Raw genomic sequence first — 21,530 nt, 5'->3', positions numbered from 1 at the left:
AAATACGAGTAAAAGCAAGTTACCTCAGTGCAACGAGGTTCACCTGATCGTAGTTCATCTGAAACAAATCGAACGAGCGATGAAATGTTCTGAAACAAAAACCATCTGCTATAACGAAGCGTTTGGAACTATGCATATATGTATAGCATTACTGTCATTTCTATTAATGCTCTTTTAAAGCTCGGCAACTGCTGCTGGTACAGCTAAATCGGACATATAGTTGTCCAATACTAACACGGCAAATACAAACTGAACTAATGCTAAGCCGAACTGAGCAATAAATTGTGCACAAACTACAAAACATAGAGGGAATCTTGTTTTTTCCGACAAGAGTACGCTGTTCGTATAAACTATTTGACTTCATGTGTACTTCGCAGTTGTGAACGGTGCAGATTATCTATACTTCGAAAGGAACATTTCACCAAAAGGTACATGAATAGCTTTTTCGAATAATGGCATCGTTCTAAAGCGGTTGTAAATTTCCATTGTACTGTCTACAATCAATTTCCTTGGTAGTGCACATTTTACTTCCGGTAAAAAATATTTTTTCTGTTTAGTAAAGCTCTGCAGCATGTTTTGGAACTATATATATATCTCCCTTTTTTGTCTATTTGCTCTGTTAACCTACTACTGCCGCTCTGTCCAGATAATGAAACTTGTTTTTGAGCCTGGGCTTCAATTGTGTATATCAGTTTCAGATATTTACTTAAACAAGAAATATATACTAAACGTCGAGGGACAAGAACGGACATAAGTCAATACATCGGGTACAGCATTAGGGGTTGGCTAAAAATACAATGGTAAGAAATAGTGGGATCCACGTTTGTCCATGTTCGTCCTTAGCTCCTGGTTGGTTAATTCAGCAGACGATGGAAATTGACAGAATCTCACTACTTCCTAAGTGCAAGTAATGCGGCAAGTTTGAATGATGAGTTTCGGAAACCGATTCAAAACAGCAAATAAAGTTATTTTCTCGTTTGAACATGATATTATTTTAAAAAATAACTAGTAATAATTTTATAATTTTAGCGGACCTTAAATTTCCTACGAATATATCATATTCGCTTTTTTAACTGGAATAATCGGTAAAAAACGATTGTCCAAATCTATCTAAAGTCACTTTGGTGTGATGATTCTCAATCAATTTTTAGCGATTGTGTCCCTTCTTTAGCATTGTAGGTTTACTGCATTGACTCTAGTTACATTTTCCAGTCCACCATAGCAAATGCAGCTTTCAGTAATGTAGACGTTTCTGGGACTTGTAATGCTTTGTTGCCATATTGATGTCTCACAAATGTATAATCTATTGTTTGCTACCGTAGGGTTTTGTGTGGAGCCTTATATTATGAAAAAGCTCTAAGATTTGCTAAGAAGGGTACAATCAGTGCTGTTCCGATGGAGAAGCTCGTCTGTCTACAAAGGGCCCTTCTGCAAAACGTCCTTTGCAAAAAGGAACGATAATCTTTGGACTTTCAAATAATGATGCGCTAGTCCTAAATAAACTAAAGAAGCTTTTAAATCTGACAGATGTTTCAGTGTGCCCTTGATTCGTCAGTCCAAAAGCGTAATAGGGTGTTCTATAAAGGCAGCAAAATTCTGCGCCACAGGTGGCTGACTATTTTTTCTATTAATTGTTCTAATAATTCTAATGATCTGCAGCTACTACGGTAGGTTCAGCTGATCGAACTGCCGGAGTTATAAGATGACTATTATATCTCGATATGACTGCAGTCCCTCTTGAAACGTAGTTTAGTACATGCCAGCCAAATTCATGTAAGTGTCACGCAGACTGAATTAGAAGCACCGTTTGACGTGTTTTTATACTGATAGACACACACTAAATATTGACTAAGATGTAAAATTGTCTCTAAAAATGATAAAAAATTGTTAGCTTGGGCCGATATGCCTTTACAGCTATCTAGATGTCCTATAATGAATATGTTTTTATTTATGCAATTACTACTCAAACTGACAAAGTTCCCCACATAGGAAAGTAGAAAAAACTTGATACAATGCATATTCGGTGTACAGGTTTTCCGTTGCCAATCGCACTTCAACGTGACCGTTTTATAGGCCCGTGCCTGCAAAGTTCCAATGTGAGAGAGAGAGAGAGAGGGAGAGAGAGAGATGATTAGTACTTGATAATATGCGAGTTGCGTCCATTTAATCGAATCGTCCATATAAATTATTGACTTGAGTTTTTTTATGGCAAAGATATGACTAAGGGGTGTAGGAAAGTAGATACCCATTTTGGTCCACCTAGGACACAAAGACTCCTCGATTTAGATCTCTAGCGCCGGCGCACAAATCCGCCTACGCGATTGTCCCAAATGTTGATTATAATATCAGCTAGGTATTGCTTCGTAATTGGTGGCCTTTCTTTACTTATTATACCACCTGCTGCCACGCTAGCTGGCCAACATACCCTAAGTCTGCTTCGATCTGAGCTAGAAATTAGTCAGACCTGCGCTCCAGCTGATTGCTACTTTCATATTTGACTACATATAATAGGATGGTTTCGTTTTCCTTTCGCTATCTGCACTATGATAAGAACTGTTAGTTGTTAAGGCCTGCACATATTGCATAAATTACACTATAGCCATTGCAAAAATATTTTATGAATTATCCATTAGACTCGATTCGATAGGCTAATTTCGAAATGCTTTTTGTTATTGTTTTAATGAAATAAGTACTTGTACGAAAAATTTAATTTGTCAACACATGAATGCAGACAGCTGGCAAAATGTTTTTCCGTTAATATGGCGAGACTCGTTGCATTGAGGTCGCATTATGTTTTTGCAATTTGTGTTAAGCAGGACTTCAGTTGAGATCCAAAAGGGAAGCTTAGGTAGAGGGACAAAAATGTAGGACGTTTCGATGCATTTCGAATTTTAATACTTATCAAATCATACGAGGCGTATTTAATACAAATGCTCTGATAATATGCGAATGTTTTGTTCCGTAAGGAGCAACCATTTTTTTAATACGTTACTTACATGATCAGCTGAATTGGCTTAAATAGGAAGTTCAGTTAGCTTTTCGATGTGTGGAAAGAATGATAGGTTCTAGCTCTACGTTGAATTTCTAATCTAGCGTGTGTTAATCTATTCCATAGCAATAATAAGAGCAAAAATGTTCTTACTGTGAAAGCCCAGTTGTCCTGTGTATTAATTTGGGACACGGTCGACGTCCACACAGTATCAATGACATTACAGGACGGCAGATTATTGGCTAGCCCCAAGGTATTGAAATGGTAAGATATACCTCATTGTAAGTGGTAGATACCCCAGCAATTGGAAATGAAGTAAGGTAAAAAGAAAACGTTATCCATCGCTAGCCAGGTTCGTTGTTGTTGGCCGTGTTGTCGCCTCCCTAATCCCCGTTATTCTTTAAGTAAAGGTTAAACTACAGGTTCGGATAGCGTCTGCAATCGTCTCACGTATTTGCCTACCAGCAAAATCATTCAATACGTATCGTGGGCTTAGTGTCACGCTAGATAAAGCCAAGGGTCGTTTGTTGGTCCGTCCATCCCTCCGTGTAAACGCGAAACATAGGTTCTCAGAGAAGCGTTGTATGTGACACGAACAAAATTGAGTTGTCGAAAGCATCTGGAGGACCCGTAGCAAACGGGCACGTAAAAGCACAGAAAACCTTTCTATTCCGACGCAGACGGGACTGCTGCTGTGGACAGGAACAGCGTTCGAATCACATAATTCCTATTTTTATTACTAAAGTATGTTTCCACAGTGTATGTTCTCAGACCGTTACCTTACAGCTGCTTCAGCTGCCCAGTAAGAGCATAAGAAGGAAGTAATAATGGCAATGTTTTAACAGCGGGCACGCAGATACAGGCAGGTAATGGAGAGCCCGCTCGAACTTACCATCAGTATAGTTCTCAGCTTGCGCAGGCGCTGTGACTCTTTTTGGATGAGCAAAATGCGATTAATACTGCAGTTGGGTGATGGGGGCGATGCGATGAGACACTAGCATTGCGTTAAGTTCTAAACTAAAGAAGCGAGTTCAGTTGAACATGAAAGCAGTCAGCAAGACACAGCTGCCTTCTGCCTAAATTCTGATATCCGATGCTGCGAAGTCGAAGTACAATTGTGATAAGAGTTGGGTTGTTGCTATACCTTTGAGATGCCATTCACGCCTCGGCGAATGATTTGGTTCTGTAGAACCATCTTAATTACGCTTTGGCACATTTAACAAAAATGCATACTGCGTTGTACTTCGATAGTAGGACTTGTACCTCGTTGCTTTGATATGTTAATGATTATCTGGCGGTCCGTTTACCAACGGTTTGTCTAAATTCACTAAGTATTGACTTCGAAAATGTTTTCGAAAGTCTGAGAAAGGTTAGGCTTCTTTTTAGTCATCACTGTTTTGTAAGTACAATCAAGTTGATATTGGAACCAGTCCAAGAAAACTAAAAGATAAAGTTCAAGCTGCTTGTGCTAGACACATAACAGAGCTAAAGGCGAAATTAAAACCTGAATTATAATAGTTTCGAGCATTTTGCGTAATTAATAATATCTTATGTAGCAAAAAAATATCACCTTAGGTAGATCAAATAAAAGTCTACGTATAGGGTAACTCCGAGAGAGCACCATGTGACATGTGGATGGTCTTACAAGAACGGTTTAAGGTTTACTAGCCGCATATTTTTGCCTGAAAACGTCGCAGTAGAGATAAGAGATAGTTCAGAATTACAGCCTCAGATCCCGGCATTGAGCGCGATATAGGGAAACTTCGGTCAGTCGATCCGTTCTCTTGATTAGACTGTCGGAGGCTGGTGGATTGCAAAAAAGCTGTTTGATGATCTCTTTTAATATAAAAACAACTCAGTAGTTGTGGAGGCATATCTACTGCAATGGATAATAGGCTATCAGGTTTTATTTTTAAAATGATTAAAAAAATGTTCTGATTTGCTGGGGAATCTTCAATTTACACGTTGGCAAGAAGAGATTCTGTAATGGACAAACAGATGCCTTTTTGTATCTTTCGTGTGAGCAGGTGCTCATCATTACTTCTACGATCCACACCTATCCTTTGTTTAGGAATTTTTTTCATAGATATTTATAAAGTAGTGAACGAGTCTTACAAAGCTATGTAGCCGTGGTGGCTTAGTGGGTAACGTAATTAAGTAAGAATAGTAACGAAACGTTGCGGTGTATGTTCAAACTCGGGCATGGACCAACGAGTGGAATTATGCTGAACGGCGGTACCGGGCGTTAAACTTGTAACTTAGAGGTTCTACTTAATGGTGTTGAATTTTTTTTACTTTCGAAAGTAGTTCGTTTTACCATTTGAACAGAAAAAGCATACTCGATGTACGCTATTTTCTAAAACGCAAAAGCTATGCGATAGGCATTATATTCTCATGCGGGAGGACTGTTTCATCTATCGTTGCATAGATACCCCAAAGCCGAATCAACGCCCTTGCAAATCTCATTATTTGCCTATACCTACGTATTAGTACTTCGTTACTCTATACTATGCGCCAATGAAAAATCAATTTTCTATTTTGAGAATGATCCGAGGCAAAAACCAGGTGTTTTCACCTAAATCCGTAATCACCTAAAAACGCTCAGTGTTATGACCCGCCGCAGTCAGCTCTTACATATAAATCTAATGTTATTAGATGTTAGGAGGCAAACGTGTAAGCACGAAGCAACTCAAAGAAGCGTTACAAAACTGCTGATATATCTGTGTCCTTATTAAGCCATTGCTCAACGCAAGGAGAGTTGTCGACGATGGGAAAAAGTATTAATTGTTTTGTTATGTAATGCTCTTCGTAGAAAGTTTTTATCTGTTTTGACTATTTTTCCCTCAAATACCGACTGTGATGTCTGTATAAGGAACAGAGTCTTTTCGAAGGACGAAATGTACGTTGTCCAAACTAGACTGTTATTTTCCACTCAGTACCTAAAGTGTACACACACAGAGTCCCTGAGACATATCATCTCTCCATAAAAATGAGTCCACCAGTTAGATGAACATTATTTCGGTTTACTGAACAGAAGCGGTACACGTAACGGCACGAAAACATGCCGAGCTTGAAGCCATATAGGAAATGGAACATCATAAAAGAACATTTATCATTATTTGTCGTTTAGATTTGTTATTGCAAAGCGTTTAGCGTCGTTCGGACTACTCAAAAATTATTTGTCAAACTATATCATGCTCGTCGCAGTATTACTTACCTATGTCTTACTGAAAAATATATTTATCCTTCGGTTGCGTCTTACACAACATGATTTGCCCAATCAATGTATTTACCATTATTTAAGAATTGGATCGGCTGTGTATGGATATGACGAATTTCTAACAAGGGCAGCTCAGTGCTTCGTGTCACCAACATCGATTAAGTAGCAATTTTATGGCGGGCGCAATTAAAAATTTTTGTTTACCTTTTCAGCTTCTTCTTTAGCTGCAAATTTTTTTTTATATGCATACAATAAAAAAAACGTTGAATCACATAAGTAAGTCAATAGACTTAAAACAATGTCAAATAAGTGAGCCCTGATGACTTGGATACGTAAATATGAGAGCAGATGCAAAACTGGCTCTATATGCAGCTAGAGGAATATCGGGTGGTTTAAAAAAACCCGCGTGATATTTGAGTGGTTAGCGAATTGGTCTACTAAGGACATTCTAGGGACATATTGTGATTTAGGTTCGAACCCGGACATAGACAATTCGTTCCGTGATGGGAGCCAGCCGTTCGTATGATGGAACTATGCCTAACGGCGACACTCGTAAAAACTCGAAACATAGAGGTATTTTGAGAAAAAAAAAATATATATATATATATATATATATATATTTGACATAACATTCTAAACGATGCATCGATTGCTTATATTCAAAGACACTTTCAATAACTTACATAGATTAAATTAATCAATGATGTACGTCGCTAGCTTGGCCATATTTTTTTTGATCCATCAAAATTTTTTCACAAATCCATTACTGTTGGATACGCATCTTTTTTTCGGTCCTTCTGTTTACCTGCAGCATTCGTCTTTTGTTTGACCACACTATCAGTGTAGGTAAAATAGTTCCAGCACACAATCTTTACACCATCTAGTATATCTTTCATTCAAGTAATTTACTTAAATTGTGTCATGTCCAAGAGCAGACCTGGCTCAAAATATATATCCTATAGAGTCTATCGGGTGCGACCTAGAGAATGAACAGGAAAATTAGGACTCTGATATTTTCATATATTTGAAAACGGAAACAATACTTACCGGTTACCAATATAGAATTAAATTTGGGATAAGTACTATAAGTGAACTATCCGGTCCGATCCGGTTAAGGAGGCAGGCTATATTAGAAATGAGGACTTTGTTCGTTGAAGATCACCTGATTTTACAGCTGCCGTCGGCTTTTGAAAGAAACAAATTAACACGCTTAGACATTAACAAATTATGCATGAACGCATATTGGGAATGTTTCGTTGAGCACGGGATGGCTTTAACTCGGAAAAGCACGTTATGAACGTGTGCTTATCTATTGGGTGCCATCAACAAAAACAACGGCCAAAATCGGGCTGAGAGGATTTCTGAGAGTCTAAATAGTAGTTGATATGAATCATAATTCTTACTGCTACTATAGTGATCGTCAGTGTGTAGATACTGCGACATCATGCAATGTGATTTGCGAGTATTTTAGACACATGACTGGTGGGTTTTGGGTGCCAATTAAACTAGACGTTTTTCTTCTACCTAAAAATTACTGCTACTTACTGCACAACAGTAAAGAAGAAAATACGTCAATCGCATTATAAAAGTCGTTATTATTCTTATAAGTTAGGGTACTATTTACGTATTTAAGCCCTCAAATCCGATCTTACGGGATTCCGTCGTCTTGTATGGCAATATTTGCAATCACGGTCAGTCCCGTCGGGGTCGCAAACTCTTTCACTCGCTTCGAGACCGGATCCACCCGTGTAAGCTGAACCTTTACCCAATCTGAGATCACCGGTCAGAAAAAATGTATTATTTCTATTTGGCCCAGGCAATTATTGAAGAATGTCGTGCAAAAAGTGGTTATAGTAGCTTCTTTAGCGCGAAGCCTTGGTTCGGAAATGAATGAGTTATTCGAATTTTCGCGCAACTGAATGTGCCTGTTATCCATGCTTTTTTTTTTACAGCGTAATAAATTGAAGCTTTGCTACACACAAAAAACATTTCATAAACATAGGATGCAATTTCAAGTTCGTGATGATGAGGTCAAGTAATTCTATATATTAGATGTTTTGCGATTTTTGCTATATGAAGAACGGAGTGTGTATTAAATTCGACCGCACAGAGCTTATACGAATGCTACGAAACGTCTACGGAAAGTAAAGCTTAAGTAAAAAGATGGTTTGGGCATCTCGAAGACAGACAAGAACCAGTGAAGAACTATTTTAAAAATACTGCCCGGTTTCACAGTCTCTAAAAAATACTATGAAAAATTTCAAAAAAACATGCGAGCTTGTCCGACGCATGACATTAGAGCTCTGGCACGATGCGTTTTGGGGGTCTTCCGCCATGACAATGCGCTAGCACACACTTTACTACTTGTACACCAGTTTTTAGAAAGAAAAACTCGATGTACATGTTACCCTAAACCCCGTATTCACTAAATCAAGCTCCCTACGATTTTTACCAAAGTTAAAAAAACTTTGAAATTTAAGAATTTCGACACAGCAAAGGAGATAAGAAAAAAAAGCTGTAGGCTATCCCGACAGTCGTATTTGAAAGGTGTTGCCAGTATTGCAGAAGACGATGATACGAGCCTGTTGCGTATAAAGGGAACACCTTGAATTGGTTACTTGTAATGAACTAGTAAAGAGATTTTATACGATATACGTTTGACCTTCGAAAACCTTTTTAGCTAAGTTTAATAGCCACTAATTAAAGGCTTTGTGTATTGTGTAGGTATTGGCCAAGGATGACCTGGGCGTCATTAGAACTAATGTATCTGCCTTTGAGTCGGATGTCATTTTAGCGGAAGTGAATTTCAATGGTAATAATGTTACTCGATGTCGCTTACTCTCGATACAAAAAAGGTAGGCTGTGGGGTGAGAAACTTTTTACCAGAGTATGTCGAAATAAGCTGTCAATTTCGAGAACAGCGGTTAGAAGAGATTAGATTGGAATCACCAAGTACAATTTTCTAGTATTTTTAGTAGTACTTTTTTTTTCTATAATCCGTTCCATACCAGAGTATCCATACCATAGAACCTATAAGCTTGGGCTATAGGCTACGGATGTTCTGTACTGCTGATACGTAATGAAATCGACGATGTACTAATCAGCGATTGAAATTGGCTTAGAGCAAACATCGATGCTGTTCTAAAAGTACAAAAATCCCTTAAAGGCTTGTTTTAGAAAATTAATCTGTAAAATGTAAGTAGTCATCTAGATCAAAATACGTTCGATACGCCTATGTCGGAAATTAAATTGTTGGCTTTCTCCTTGCTGATTTTCCATTCGCTCTCTTGACCATCTTTACTATGCACAGTTTTGTTGTGGTCGCTTTGTACTCTGACATGGAAATTTTAGAGAAAGTCACACGTAAAAGACTTAACGTACAGTGTAGACGTTATAATTTTCTATCTGAAACAGAATCGATAAATAGCGTTTATCCTGTTTCAGGTAGCGATGACTCTGTAGGTAATTTTGGTGGTCTATTGGCTTCTGGTTGAGTAAAGCGTTCGTTTTCGTCATTCTAAAATACAAAACTGTCCAATATAATTTTAGATAGAACTGCCTAAACAATTTCTCATTTGTTTCATTCCTACAACAGGTAAGATAGATCTGAAATGTTTTATTGGTAACTCAAAGATAAGCATTGTTTAGTATCAGCTCTGTTTGGCAGATTTTTTTTTGTTTTGGTGATTACACCACGTGGATTACGGTTTTTTCAGCTATCCGCCTATTACAGTGAGGAATTAGTAGAGATTCCAATCTGATGCTTGTATGTAGCTAAGATCGATATCATAGAATTTATATTAGTACACCGTAAAATGAGTACAAATTAAAAGCGTCAATAATGTAAAGTACAGAAGAATACAAACGTTTGCTTCGTATCTCTCCGTACTTCTTACAGAGTCCTAAAGCTTCCTTTCTTTCTTCTTCTTTCCGCAACGGTTCAAAATTGATGATATGATAATGAGTAACTGGGTCATTCTCTGTGGACAAGTAGGACAAAATGTTCTGTGTCAGAGTAGCTATCAGCAGGTGGTAAACCTGCTCGAGTACGGAATTGCCTTAGGTGAGATAATATGGGTTGTCGAATTATATTGAAGCTATAGGTATTGCCTATGTCCATAGCATACTGCAAGTAAGTACTTCATTGTTGTCGAACCAGTAAATGCAGTTGTTTTCGAGAAGCGATTGAAAAAGTCAGACACCGTATTTCGTTTGCTATTAATTTTTTTTTATATCGAAATGCTATTTGATGCTTCGACAGGCACGTTATGGTGTGGACCGGGGAATATTGCGCCTAATTATACTTTTCTTAGTTCCGCCACCCAAACGGATCTCTGTTGTTGCGATCGTGACTTTTGCCCGGTGTGCGTCCCACCGAAAAAAGAAGCCCACGGGCTAACAAAAGACCACGAATATTCTGTGCTTTCGTGCCAGTGTGATTTGCTGCTGCGCAACTGTCTCCCAAAAAGCCACCGAAAGTGAACATGTTGCTTTTCTCGTGTTAGAAACCTATCTTGGAATGTACGGCGGATTGTGTCTCAGGAAAGGCCTCTTAGGACATTACATTCCGAAGGCTTTAAACGAGGAGTTCGTGGACTAGTTAGATATAACCTTTACATACTTACCTCCTTGATATAATGTTGCCATGCAGCGTCCTACTACTCACGCAATACTGGTGTTCCAACATGTTTGTCAAGAAATTTTGTAAACAATCGCGGTTCGCTATAGCTCTCAATCTAGTATACTATGCTAATAATTTTTACATTTCTAATATTTTAGTTCGTTAAATGTGCATATAATTTAACATCAACGCCATTAACGGCAATATATGTATCTAAATTCCTTGCTTTAGTCGATAGGGGTTAGTTATTATGAGGCAAGCTTGTTTTTGTCGATGTTCGACTTCACATTGGGCTGAGTCCTAGTGGAAAAACCTGTTGCGTTGTAATGTAGTTACAGCACCTGGCGTTCTTTCTCGTTGGCTAGCGTTGAACATTGTCGGATCCTTCAATGGCTTATGTTCCCGGCTTAGTTTCAGTTGATGCCGAGTTACGTTACACGCTTGGTCAGCGCCAATCAACCGCTACTCACCGACGTTTTGGGTTAGCATTTAAGTGCCACCCACTAATAGAATAACGGAATGATACTAAATCCACTGATCATTCGTCTTATTACGTCGCTTGTTGTGGGAACAAATTTATTTTACCGTGGTATATTGCAGATGCTTGCTTTTGACAGAAACGGTTCTGACCCTTTGATCCCATTAAACGATAGATGTTTCTCTTTGTGCCTTATGTTCTCGCTTCGTATAAATGTGTCAAAATCTCCAAACAAGCTATTCTTAGTTTGGAACGATTGTTGAAAATCATTAGTTATTTATTTATTGCGTACGGTGCACTAAAATATGCCACCGTTGTGGAAGAACTCATTAAAAACGTTGATATCTCGCTATCACTATTCGTAGGCCTATGGCTATGTTACGTTAGAACACAACTAACCCTTTACATCGTATTTGACGTTATCGACGCCCAGAAAAAAGTAGGCCTACCGGCCCTCAGCTCAGATATCATACTGCATTTATAATTACACAAAGTTACTGTTAGAACTTGTCGGCAGTTCTCCGCGAACCCCCAAAATGATTTCATACCCAGTAACTTGGTGTATACTAAAAGGCAAGGTAGAGTAAAAAAAAACAAGTTAATCTTCGTAAGATGAACTTTATTTCTACTCGTATCTGCATTTAACATAGCTTTATTTACGAGAAACGCTAAATAACTAACTACCAACAAAAAGCAGGAATAACAATGAAAATATATTTTTAATTTCTTTGTAAGACACTTGGCTTTTATGTTCCTTTACTCAATGATTTTTGTCGTGTCGTAAAGGTTAAAGGCGGGGCTTAAACCAACTAATACGTCTACACATGCTTTTGCGGTAAAGATAGTACCGATCTGTATTTTCCGGAAATAAAAGATCTGATTGACTCCGTCTGCTTGGATAAATGTGAGGTCATTGATATGGTGTTGAGGATATTGATTAATAATCAACACTTTTTAAGTTTGAACGCTATTTAATTTACATCTGTGGTGCTATTTCTGTTCAGGAAATAAATAAACCTGAAAAGGCTACGGCTAAAGTAATGTATATAATTTAGAGTGGAAAACTCATCAGTTTCTTACTTAATCGCTATTTCTATTAATTCCGATTTTTCATTTAATCAAGCTTTTTCTTTTTACTCCGTTCCAACGAGAGTTAGTAGCTTGTGCCAAGACACTTAGGAATTTCTAAGGAGGCTTCTTGTGATAGCTTAGTGAGTATCGTATTTTCCCTTTAGTCTTAACGCCTGTAATCGAGCTTCAAACCCAGGCATAAACAGACTGTTTGTTTCGTTCTGGGGGCTAATTGTCTGACGGAATTATGCCTAACAGCGACGCCGGACGTAAAAATTGAAACATAAAAGGTAGAGTTCCTAATAGTGGAATTGAATACAATATAAATGCAACAATATTTCTATTTTCATACAGTAACTAGAAGAACGTAACAGCTGGTCCGGTAGTAAAACCTTCAAATTGCTCATCGGTCAAGCCAGATCGAAGAAGATCATTTCAATCCGCTTTATCAGCATTAAGTCGAAAACATATGTGGAACCCCACCTGCCGATTTGGTACATGGAACAGTTATTTGAAAAAGGCATCACACAAAATCGGAAGTTTGTGAGACCAGCTTCTGAAACATCGGAACTATGAGATCTTTTGATTAATTATTGATATTGTATTTTTTTCATTGAGTTCACGTATTATTTTTACTTTAGCCGAGTCAAATCTCGTTAACATGCCTAATTCTGCAAGCAGTGCGTAAATATTACTTGCTTCTACTCGATCTAATGAAAAATATATTGTTTCATATATGTAATAATATATGTAAGTTACTTAGCGATGAACTACATTACACTGATAATGTTATTATATATTATTATATTATGGTATATAATGTTTTGACCTTGAGCACCTTCAGTGTACATTAACGATTGGTATTGATTGAAAGGTATCTATGCCTAAGACATGTTTTTGTTATCGATTGGTTGGACGATTATTTCGTGCCTAAAGGTTTATAAGAGACAGCACGTTCAAATTGCTTATAGTTAATGGTCTGGTTAATCGCTGAGGGCATATACCACTGCTATCGGTGAGCAGATTGGCGCCGTCACAAGCTGATAATAGTACCCAATTTGTACTCGCCTTCGTAGCTTATTACAACACTCGTTTTGGCGACTTCTGCCGCTTGCTCTTCTTGATAGAGATGATCGCACTCGTTTGCTCGTTTGGGCTCGCAAAACTAGCCGTTTCGCTATTGGCGATGCCTTGCAAACACTTTTAACTTCGGCTCTTTTCGCCTTTGCTTACGATCGCAGATAGCGGAGTCGATACCCTAAGTAAATAAGACGAATCCATCCTCAGCGCTGACCGCACCTTCGCGCTTCGGTGGTCCCTAAGGCGACACCAAACGGTGAAAACGGGCAAACCTGCAAGAAAGAAGGAGGACAGCGGACTTAGCGTGACGCACTTGTTTTTATGTCGTTGCAGTTTTCGTGAGCGGATGTGCGGGATCGGCAGCTACGCTGGTCGTGACGCTCGTGGCAAAGACTTGAAACCATGGCACAATAGGTGGCCGTTATGAATTTTAACGATAGGAATGAACTAAACGTTTCTATTATGCTGGCAAGCTACTCTATAGTCGGCAATGCCGCTCAAGGGCCTATTGCCGAAGTTCTCGGGTCTTACACTATAAAACGCCGTTCGTTCGTCCCGCGGGGCGGTAGACGTGACACAAGGGTCACCTATGCGGCCGCAATCAGAGTGGGTGCAGTGGCAGCCCCGAGGTAAGGATCGACGCGAAAAGAAGCAAGTGAAGAGCTTTTTGTGCTCAAGGAGCGTAATAATGTAGAGATGATTTCTTTTCTTTGTGATAGTGTTGAATACTGTCACGCAACCGTTTGTTGTTGTAACAGCTGTTCTTGTTGTTACTGCGAATCGCAATAAGTTCTTCTGCTCTATACATAGCTATTTCACTTCGTCTATTTCTCAAGTATATCATCATCCCACGACCAATGCCCCGCCCTGCCCTTCCGCCGAGCTGCCATTCTCGATTTTCGTTTGGGGCAAACAGCTCAAACGACATTTGGGGCACTACACCAATAAGAGTTACGACAATGACACCAAGCGCAACGTCGCCACTGTGATCAGTAACAAACTATAGCAATGAAGAACGCTACTAATAAAACGGTACGCCGATCGGAGGGCAACAGGGCGTTATACTGGTTGCCCCTTGCCCCATAGGGTGATCATATTATCTAAATGCAACAGGTATTGCCACTAGAAATGTGCTTGCATCAATCATTTTGCACTAGCCAACCGCGAGGACTATTGGCCAGTTGCTGGCACATATTGACACTCACACACATTGATACAGTCATAGAAACGTGGGTGTGCGCGCATATAGAGCGTTCGCAACAGTTTGGTAAAACAGCATCAATTTCGCCCCCGCCTTTACCCCCTCGAGAACTGCTGGTGTGTAAGAGGTCGGCGGGAGGGGGCAGAAGTTACAAGATCAGTCCGTCGCAGCTACCCCTGAAGATCCTGCTTTTACCATAGTTTTACCATTGAGTCGGAATATTTGTGAATTCGGTCAGGTCTCGCATCTCACGATGTTTGAGAGAGGGTGATCATGGCGCTGAGGGCGAGTTATTGAAGAGTGTCGCGAGGTTCAGATGACAGACAATATAAGCATCCTGTAAAACACCGGCGGAGACATGTGTACCCTTCGTTGTTGTGTCCTCTGTGCGTGTATGATTAAGGCAGTGTTTGCGTTAATAGGCGAAACGTGCGTGTGGTGAAGAACCGAAGTCCAACGCCTACCAAATTACGGAATACACCACGAGTAACAAGCAAAGAGGAAGCATCATTCGACTTCGCTTGGATTAGCAGTTCAATTAGCGATAGACCACTGTTGGGAGTTACTTGTCTGATAAAGTTCGAGTTGAAGTTGAAGCTGCAAACGATGTCAGTATTATGATGAACTTGTCGCACGACTCGAACTCGAGCGACGGAGTACGGTGCAAATGTGCTTTGTGTTCGTTACTAAAATCGTGAAAAATTACTGGACACTATTATTTCTAGTCTATAAATAATTAAATGAAAACATTGCAATAGCGAAAAAAAAAATAACTAAATGTCGGAACGCAATCTAAAATGGGTTGTAAAACTGTGAGCCTTGATTGGCTCTTTATCTCATCAGACATCGAGTTATTATTATGAAAATTATAAATAATTTTCACAATTTGTTATACTACAGATCATCGCGTACCGTGTGATGTTTTCTTTTGTTTATTTCAGTAGTTTTGTACATCTTTGGTCCACGATGGTACTGGCGCGTTCTCTCGTTCGCAACGTGGGTTTTTTCCTCATGCTGATTTTTTGGTATCTGTCTATAAACCATTCGCTAGCGTTAGCTGCGTCGAACACTTCGATGAGTTCGTTACAGTCGGGATCTAAATTAGCTAAAACGGTCTCCTCGTCACCAGCGGCTGGTATCAAGTCGTCTAAGACAGCTGGAACTGCCCCTCAACCGCGCAGCTTTTACGGCGGATACGGTGGCCATGACCTGATCGATCGCGGGTTTGGAACTGATTTTCTGCCAATTCTTGCCTTAATTGGGTTTGCCGTTATATTTCTACCTGTACTGGGTGAGTAGATAGTTGAACTGAGCAAAGAATCTTTATTTTATTAATGTATTGAGAAAATTTCCATTATCTTGATGTACTTTCTAGTCAGGATACCTTTAGGGGAGCAATAGATGCGCACTTTCTTCTAACTAGCTCGACTAAATATATCGTAGCTTTAGTCAAGAAGCAGCCAATATAGGCATGTCATATCGAGAATTGGAACCATTTACATTTGCATGAGGCACTTTGACATTGAGGTCTTTAATTCATTCAACAAGGGCAGTGCTGGAGTAGGAAACGTCTGTTAATCCAAGAAACATTTTTACTCGGATAATTTCTCAATTACAGCTACAGGCCATCGTTGATTAGGCTGCCTGTGATAGAAAATTTAATTGTTCCTAAACTTTGATGAAATCGAACGTCACCCCCTAATCTGTAAGCAACCTTTACTTCGTTATAACTTTAGCCATTAAAAAATACTCGCCTTGTTAAGCAATTCCCTTCGGAAATCGTGATCAGAGTGGCGAAACGAATGGAAGTAATAGTGTTGGTCGATTCAAATACAAATTTAACTCATTTAGATTGCATGATGTAGGATAAGTAGAAAGTATCTCCATTGATTTATGACGGATCTATATATAAAAATAGGTGTTTTACATTCTTTAGCAATAATTGGTTCCGGTTGACACATTTCGAGGGGTCCCGTCACGTCATTTTCGTTGGTAAACGGACGATTAATTTATAGCCTATTAAATGAAAGCCGCACTTCCCGATTGTTGTAACGTTACTAGAGCGTTCAAACCCTACAGCTCATCGGCCGTTCAACAGCATAACACAATAGTAATCCCACTATATATATATATAATAGTAATAATCATGCTAGCATATTTCAATTTTCAGGGGCGCTAATGGCTTCATTGACGCAATTCTCTGCCCCAATTGGTTTTCCGTTGAATCAAGCTGTTACCACAGCAACGGTGGCGGGCCGAAGAAAACGTAATGTTCCTAACGAAAGTATAATTAAGTTGATGAACGGATTTGAAAAATTCTACAGGGGATACCAAGCAGTTCATACCTAGATGTGCAATGGTAGTCCATCGTAGGTCACTGACAAGTTTGCTTTATGAGGTGTTACACCTTTATGGATAGACGGCTGTTTAGAGAATGTCTTAGGACTTACGAGTCGTTCGGCGCCGATGTAACTGTCTTAAGGTTGAACTTTCTTGGAAACAGATATTTTTTCGAGCTTGAACAAAGGGATGGTTCTGGAAAATATGGAAGCTCAGAAATAACCTACTCTACTTGTCAGTGTCCGATATTGTCATAAAATTCAAATATAACGATCCACCTGTATACTGAATTATTAGAAGCGTATGCTCAGAGCTGATGAAGCCCATGTCATTATCATGATTTCAAGCAAAAGTCACCTTTAAGTCAACGATGTCCATCCCTTTTGTCTCTGTTTCGTCGACCAGCAGTATTTACTTTCATCAGCAAGCTCTGTCAGTCTCTTGTCGCTGTGCATGTATCGAGTCCACATCAGCCATCACCTAAAGAACACACGTTTGCTTAAAAACCAGTCGTTGAACGACCTATCAGAACAGATCAAATCTTTAAATACAGACGATCAACATTCAGCGCCCATGTTCAGCCGATAAAACAACGCGTAGTTATGCTACTGTAAAAGAGTGAGCGTGTCACTGATACTGTCATTAATAAAGTTGATTAGTATGTCGTTTCTAAACAAATTGCATTGAGCTGTTTGTGATGTTGTTGGTCCACATAGTTCTTTAGATAGAGTTGATCTTAGCTAGGGGCTTAAGTCATTTTACTCATTTCTTATAGACTTTGAAAAATTGTTTTTAACTTTAGAACATCCTTTTTGTTACTAGACTTTGTGATTCGATTGAAATTAAATCTAGGATTATATAAGAAGCGATATCTTTCAGCGTAGATCGGCTGCGAACAATTAAGCCGCGGAGGTTCTCCAAATTTTTTCCCACAGATCACGTAATCTGTTTGTTTTTTCAATCACTATTAATATCAACCCTATTCATTGCCTCCGAAATGGTAAAAGGAAAACTAAAAGGAAATAAAGATAAATGAGGATTTGTCAGCAGCGAAATCCGTGAGGTGCCTACACCAAGAGTCCCCGCATTGTTTAAAAAAAAAAGCCAGCTGGGCGTACCATTGTAATAATGCATATTAAATGCTTCCTGAAATAGCGTCTTCAAGTAAGTTATACTTATGTAAATAAATAAATCTATCCGTACGCCTATTATTTGTTTTCCGAGCATTTAAAGTTTAGATTCAGTGTAACTACGCATTAATACGTTAGGAATAAACCGAATTTTCTCGAAGACGAGATTATACATTAGAGGGACACAGTCATGCTGCGCTGTTTTGGCCTCTGTTTTATCGATAAGCAGACGATATTCTGTGCAGTGACCGTCAGACAGATTCGACCACCTGTTTCTAAAGAAATTGATTGATGAAGCAGAAGGTAATTTATATCAATAAAAAAATCAATGATGGTGTTTTGTGAAAGGCGGACACTTCTGCGGGAATAATTGAATAAAAGCTTATGCAGCTTTACATATTTACTTACGTCTGTTCTGTGGTGTATGCCAATGACCACGCTTGAACCAGTGGTTCCTGGCATTTTTAGCAAAAGAATTAAGGTAGAAGCCATCTAGCTAATAGGAACAATTACTTACGATGGGCGATGGAAGTTAAAGATATTGATTTTGAATCATCCTTTTCTTTAGTTACTCTTAAGCACCCAGAGTAAATTTGACGGTGAAATATTACATGGGAACTTACACGTAAGTTAGCGTAACATAAAGTAATTAGCTGGCGCTTAGATCGCAATCATCACAACCTCAACTATTCGTGCCATTTTCCTGCAAATTAATAGTAAGGCATTAGTTAATCCGACAAAATTGTCATGACAGAGTATCAAGCAACGGGATGATGCGAATATTTTTCTTTATGCACATTTTTCGGCTTGGTGTTATTTGGGGGAACTAGTTTTTAGAATTATAGCATAACATAAACGATTCATCCCTAAGATGTTTCACTGGAAGGTAAACGACGTGGTTTGTGACGCGCAGAAATGGCAAGATCGAAGCACTGTTGTTTCGCTGACTCTTAGCCTAAAAATATTGTACTTGAAGCCAGAAGGAGGACTTCGTTGGGTGCGGTGATTTTTTTTAAACTAAAATTTCTAATGCAATGCGGTATTTCGGTGATAGCTCACTTATCTCAGAGGCGGTTTTTAAAATATGAGTTAATTTATTATAATACTGTAATAATGAGTACAAAATTATCCGTGCGGATTCAGATGCCTTTGCCAAGAGTGTACATTTTTTCTATCTAAAGTCCAATTTAGTTCATGAGGTTCCAGTTAAACATTACTATATCGAGCTTACTCCATTGCAAAACGGTAACATTATCGTAGTGATCGAGATTCTACTTCACTGGGATGTGGCGCGCTTGCGATACTGAATCAATGAACATCAGATGATGCGGTGACTAGGTGCTACAGGCGTATTTAGTATAAAAGGACGACGTTGCATTTATTTAATTGATATTTTCATCTAGCATATCTATTATCAATCAGACGCGCTTAATACTGTTGACATCGTGATCTTTATGATTACAATTATAATCTCTGATAAACGCGGATTTGTTTTATCATCGCATGTACCGGCTAGCACCAGCCCAGGTCAAATCATGCATTATTCCTACATTTCTATAAAACTTGGCTACCTTACTGGCTTTTGTTATATTATATACTGGAGTAGCCCAGGAGGAACCTAAGACATATGGATATTTAAGAAGGCAGATTTAATGCCTGCAAACAGAATCGCGTTTGTTTTCCATAAAAGACTAACGCTGTTAATAAAAATAGTAATCGCATTACCCATAGAGTATCGTTCTTATTTATTTTTATAATAAACAATAATTTTCCATTTTCTTCTATGTTTCTAGTTTTACGTCTGGTATCATAGCGGCTAGACATAGTTCCATCAAACGGCTGCCTGGTTCCTAGTTATCACGAAGTGAAACTAGTCTGTCCACGCTAGGGTTCGAAATTAGACCACAACATGCCTGCGTTACGCCTTAAAAAACTATTACGGGAGGAGTCTTATTTCGAAGTTTTGGATAAGTCAATCGCTAAAAATGCTGACTGATAAATTTACTGCACCTCCGGAAGACTTCAAGGGAGAACGTTAATTATGCTGCGTTAACAAATTATTTGATTTTTTTTGTTTATATTGCGAAAAAAAAGTCTCCTGCGAAGCACTAAATGTAAACTGTGGGTTTATAAACTAAGACAGCCTTTTTATTATGTTTGAATCCGATATTATCAGGGTTCGAGCACTGATTTTTCTAGCTTGTTTCTAGTGGTTTGCGGTGACCGAATACGAAGCGTAAAGGAAGCTCAGAGCTCTTGGTTGGTAAAAGGAGTTCCAAGTGTGATAGGGGTAACAATTATTAAAGAAAAAAAAACGCTGACGTTATAGCAATACCATTCTATTTTATAATGAATTTTCTATAGTATTTATGAATACGTTTTGCGTTGTCCCAAAATATGCATATAGCCCCATATGTCCTTAGCTCCTCCTAATACTCAATCATATTACCGCTGCTACTATTTCAGTATGTCATAAGTTATTGTTCCTGACTGCCTTCAACGTTTAACTTGTTACTCAAGTTAGTATCGTCTGTTATTTGCAACCCATTCTATGGTAAGGGTGATGCAATTTTGTTATTTTCTCATAAGTGAATTTTCCACTCCTTCACTTACTCAATGCAGTTTACTTGCCAAGAGTTTTTTTTTATTTTTAGAAAAAACGAATACCCCTAATTTATGTTATTCATAATACTCTTAGTACTACTAGCACGGTTTGCTCGAGATAACACTTATAAAATATACAGAAGCGACAGTTAAGCAAAGTTAAATCAGGTGTGACATTTAAATAGGCTAGCAGATATTTGTAGACAATGTAACGATTGTACATATACTAGTTATTCTATAAGAGTACTGACTGTGCGCAGTTACTTGTTATCATTAACTTACTACCAAGTTAGTTAATTAACTCTAAGACTGCAAGATCCAGTAACTAAGCTATGTTACAAATTAATTTGACCACACCTATATATACTGCTACGGAAAACTGATTAATTAAAAGGAAGCTTGTTGAAGCAGTGTCGAGTACGCTATTTGGGACATGAATATTTGCATTTTTGGCATCGGCAGTCTTCTTTGAGTGTCGCGACAGGCAAAAGTGTTGACACACAACATGATTCAACCTTCAACCGCGCTGCTAATCCTATCGCTGTTCTTCCGAAGAACGCTCGTTATGGCTTCTTTCAGTTAACGGTCCGGTATATGTTCATACTTTTAGATCAATCGCTGGCATGTTCATGTTTCGGGTACTGCGTACCATCTCCTGAGCTCTCGGATGATTAGTGATTTGCAGGCGATCAAGTAGGCCAACACCGCAGAATTCATTGGCTTTGGAGTGCCTCCAGACCAACGGCACTTTACGCGACACAGACAAGGCTTTTTTAAGAAAGAAAAATGTTAAGAC

The 21,530-nt window shown here is 38.7% G+C and overlaps 1 protein-coding gene across 7 annotated transcripts; it reads left to right on the top strand.

Moving 5' to 3' along the window:
• The first annotated feature begins 39 nt into the window (after positions 1-39).
• LOC111269969 (uncharacterized) lies at positions 40-17,683 on the top strand. 7 transcript variants are annotated; one of them, XM_086972316.1, is made up of 3 exons: positions 40-428; positions 15,605-15,951; positions 16,831-17,683. In XM_086972316.1, exons 2-3 carry the CDS (start codon positions 15,627-15,629, stop codon positions 17,007-17,009), a joined length of 504 nt encoding a protein of 167 aa, XP_086828442.1. In that variant the 5' UTR covers positions 40-428; positions 15,605-15,626; the 3' UTR covers positions 17,010-17,683. The 7 variants fall into 7 exon arrangements, with proteins under 7 accessions (XP_086828442.1, XP_086828440.1, XP_086828444.1 ...); XM_086972314.1 differs by having other exon boundaries at positions 15,602-15,951; XM_086972318.1 differs by lacking the exon at positions 40-428 and adding an exon at positions 6,654-6,782.
• Positions 17,684-21,530: the final 3,847 nt, after the last annotated feature.

Source organism: Varroa jacobsoni, unplaced genomic scaffold (genome assembly GCF_002532875.2).
Source record: "Varroa jacobsoni isolate VJ856 unplaced genomic scaffold, vjacob_1.0 scaffold_1428, whole genome shotgun sequence".
NCBI classification, from domain to species: domain Eukaryota; kingdom Metazoa; phylum Arthropoda; class Arachnida; order Mesostigmata; family Varroidae; genus Varroa; species Varroa jacobsoni.
The sequence above is the reverse complement of the archived record's forward strand: the minus strand, read 5'-3'. Positions and strand labels throughout refer to the sequence as shown.

Coding starts and splice junctions, on each gene's coding strand:
- LOC111269969 (XM_086972313.1), top strand. Junction 15,952..16,830: donor TATATTTCTACCTGTACTGG/GTGAGTAGATAG, acceptor TTCAATTTTCAG/GGGCGCTAATGGCTTCATTG.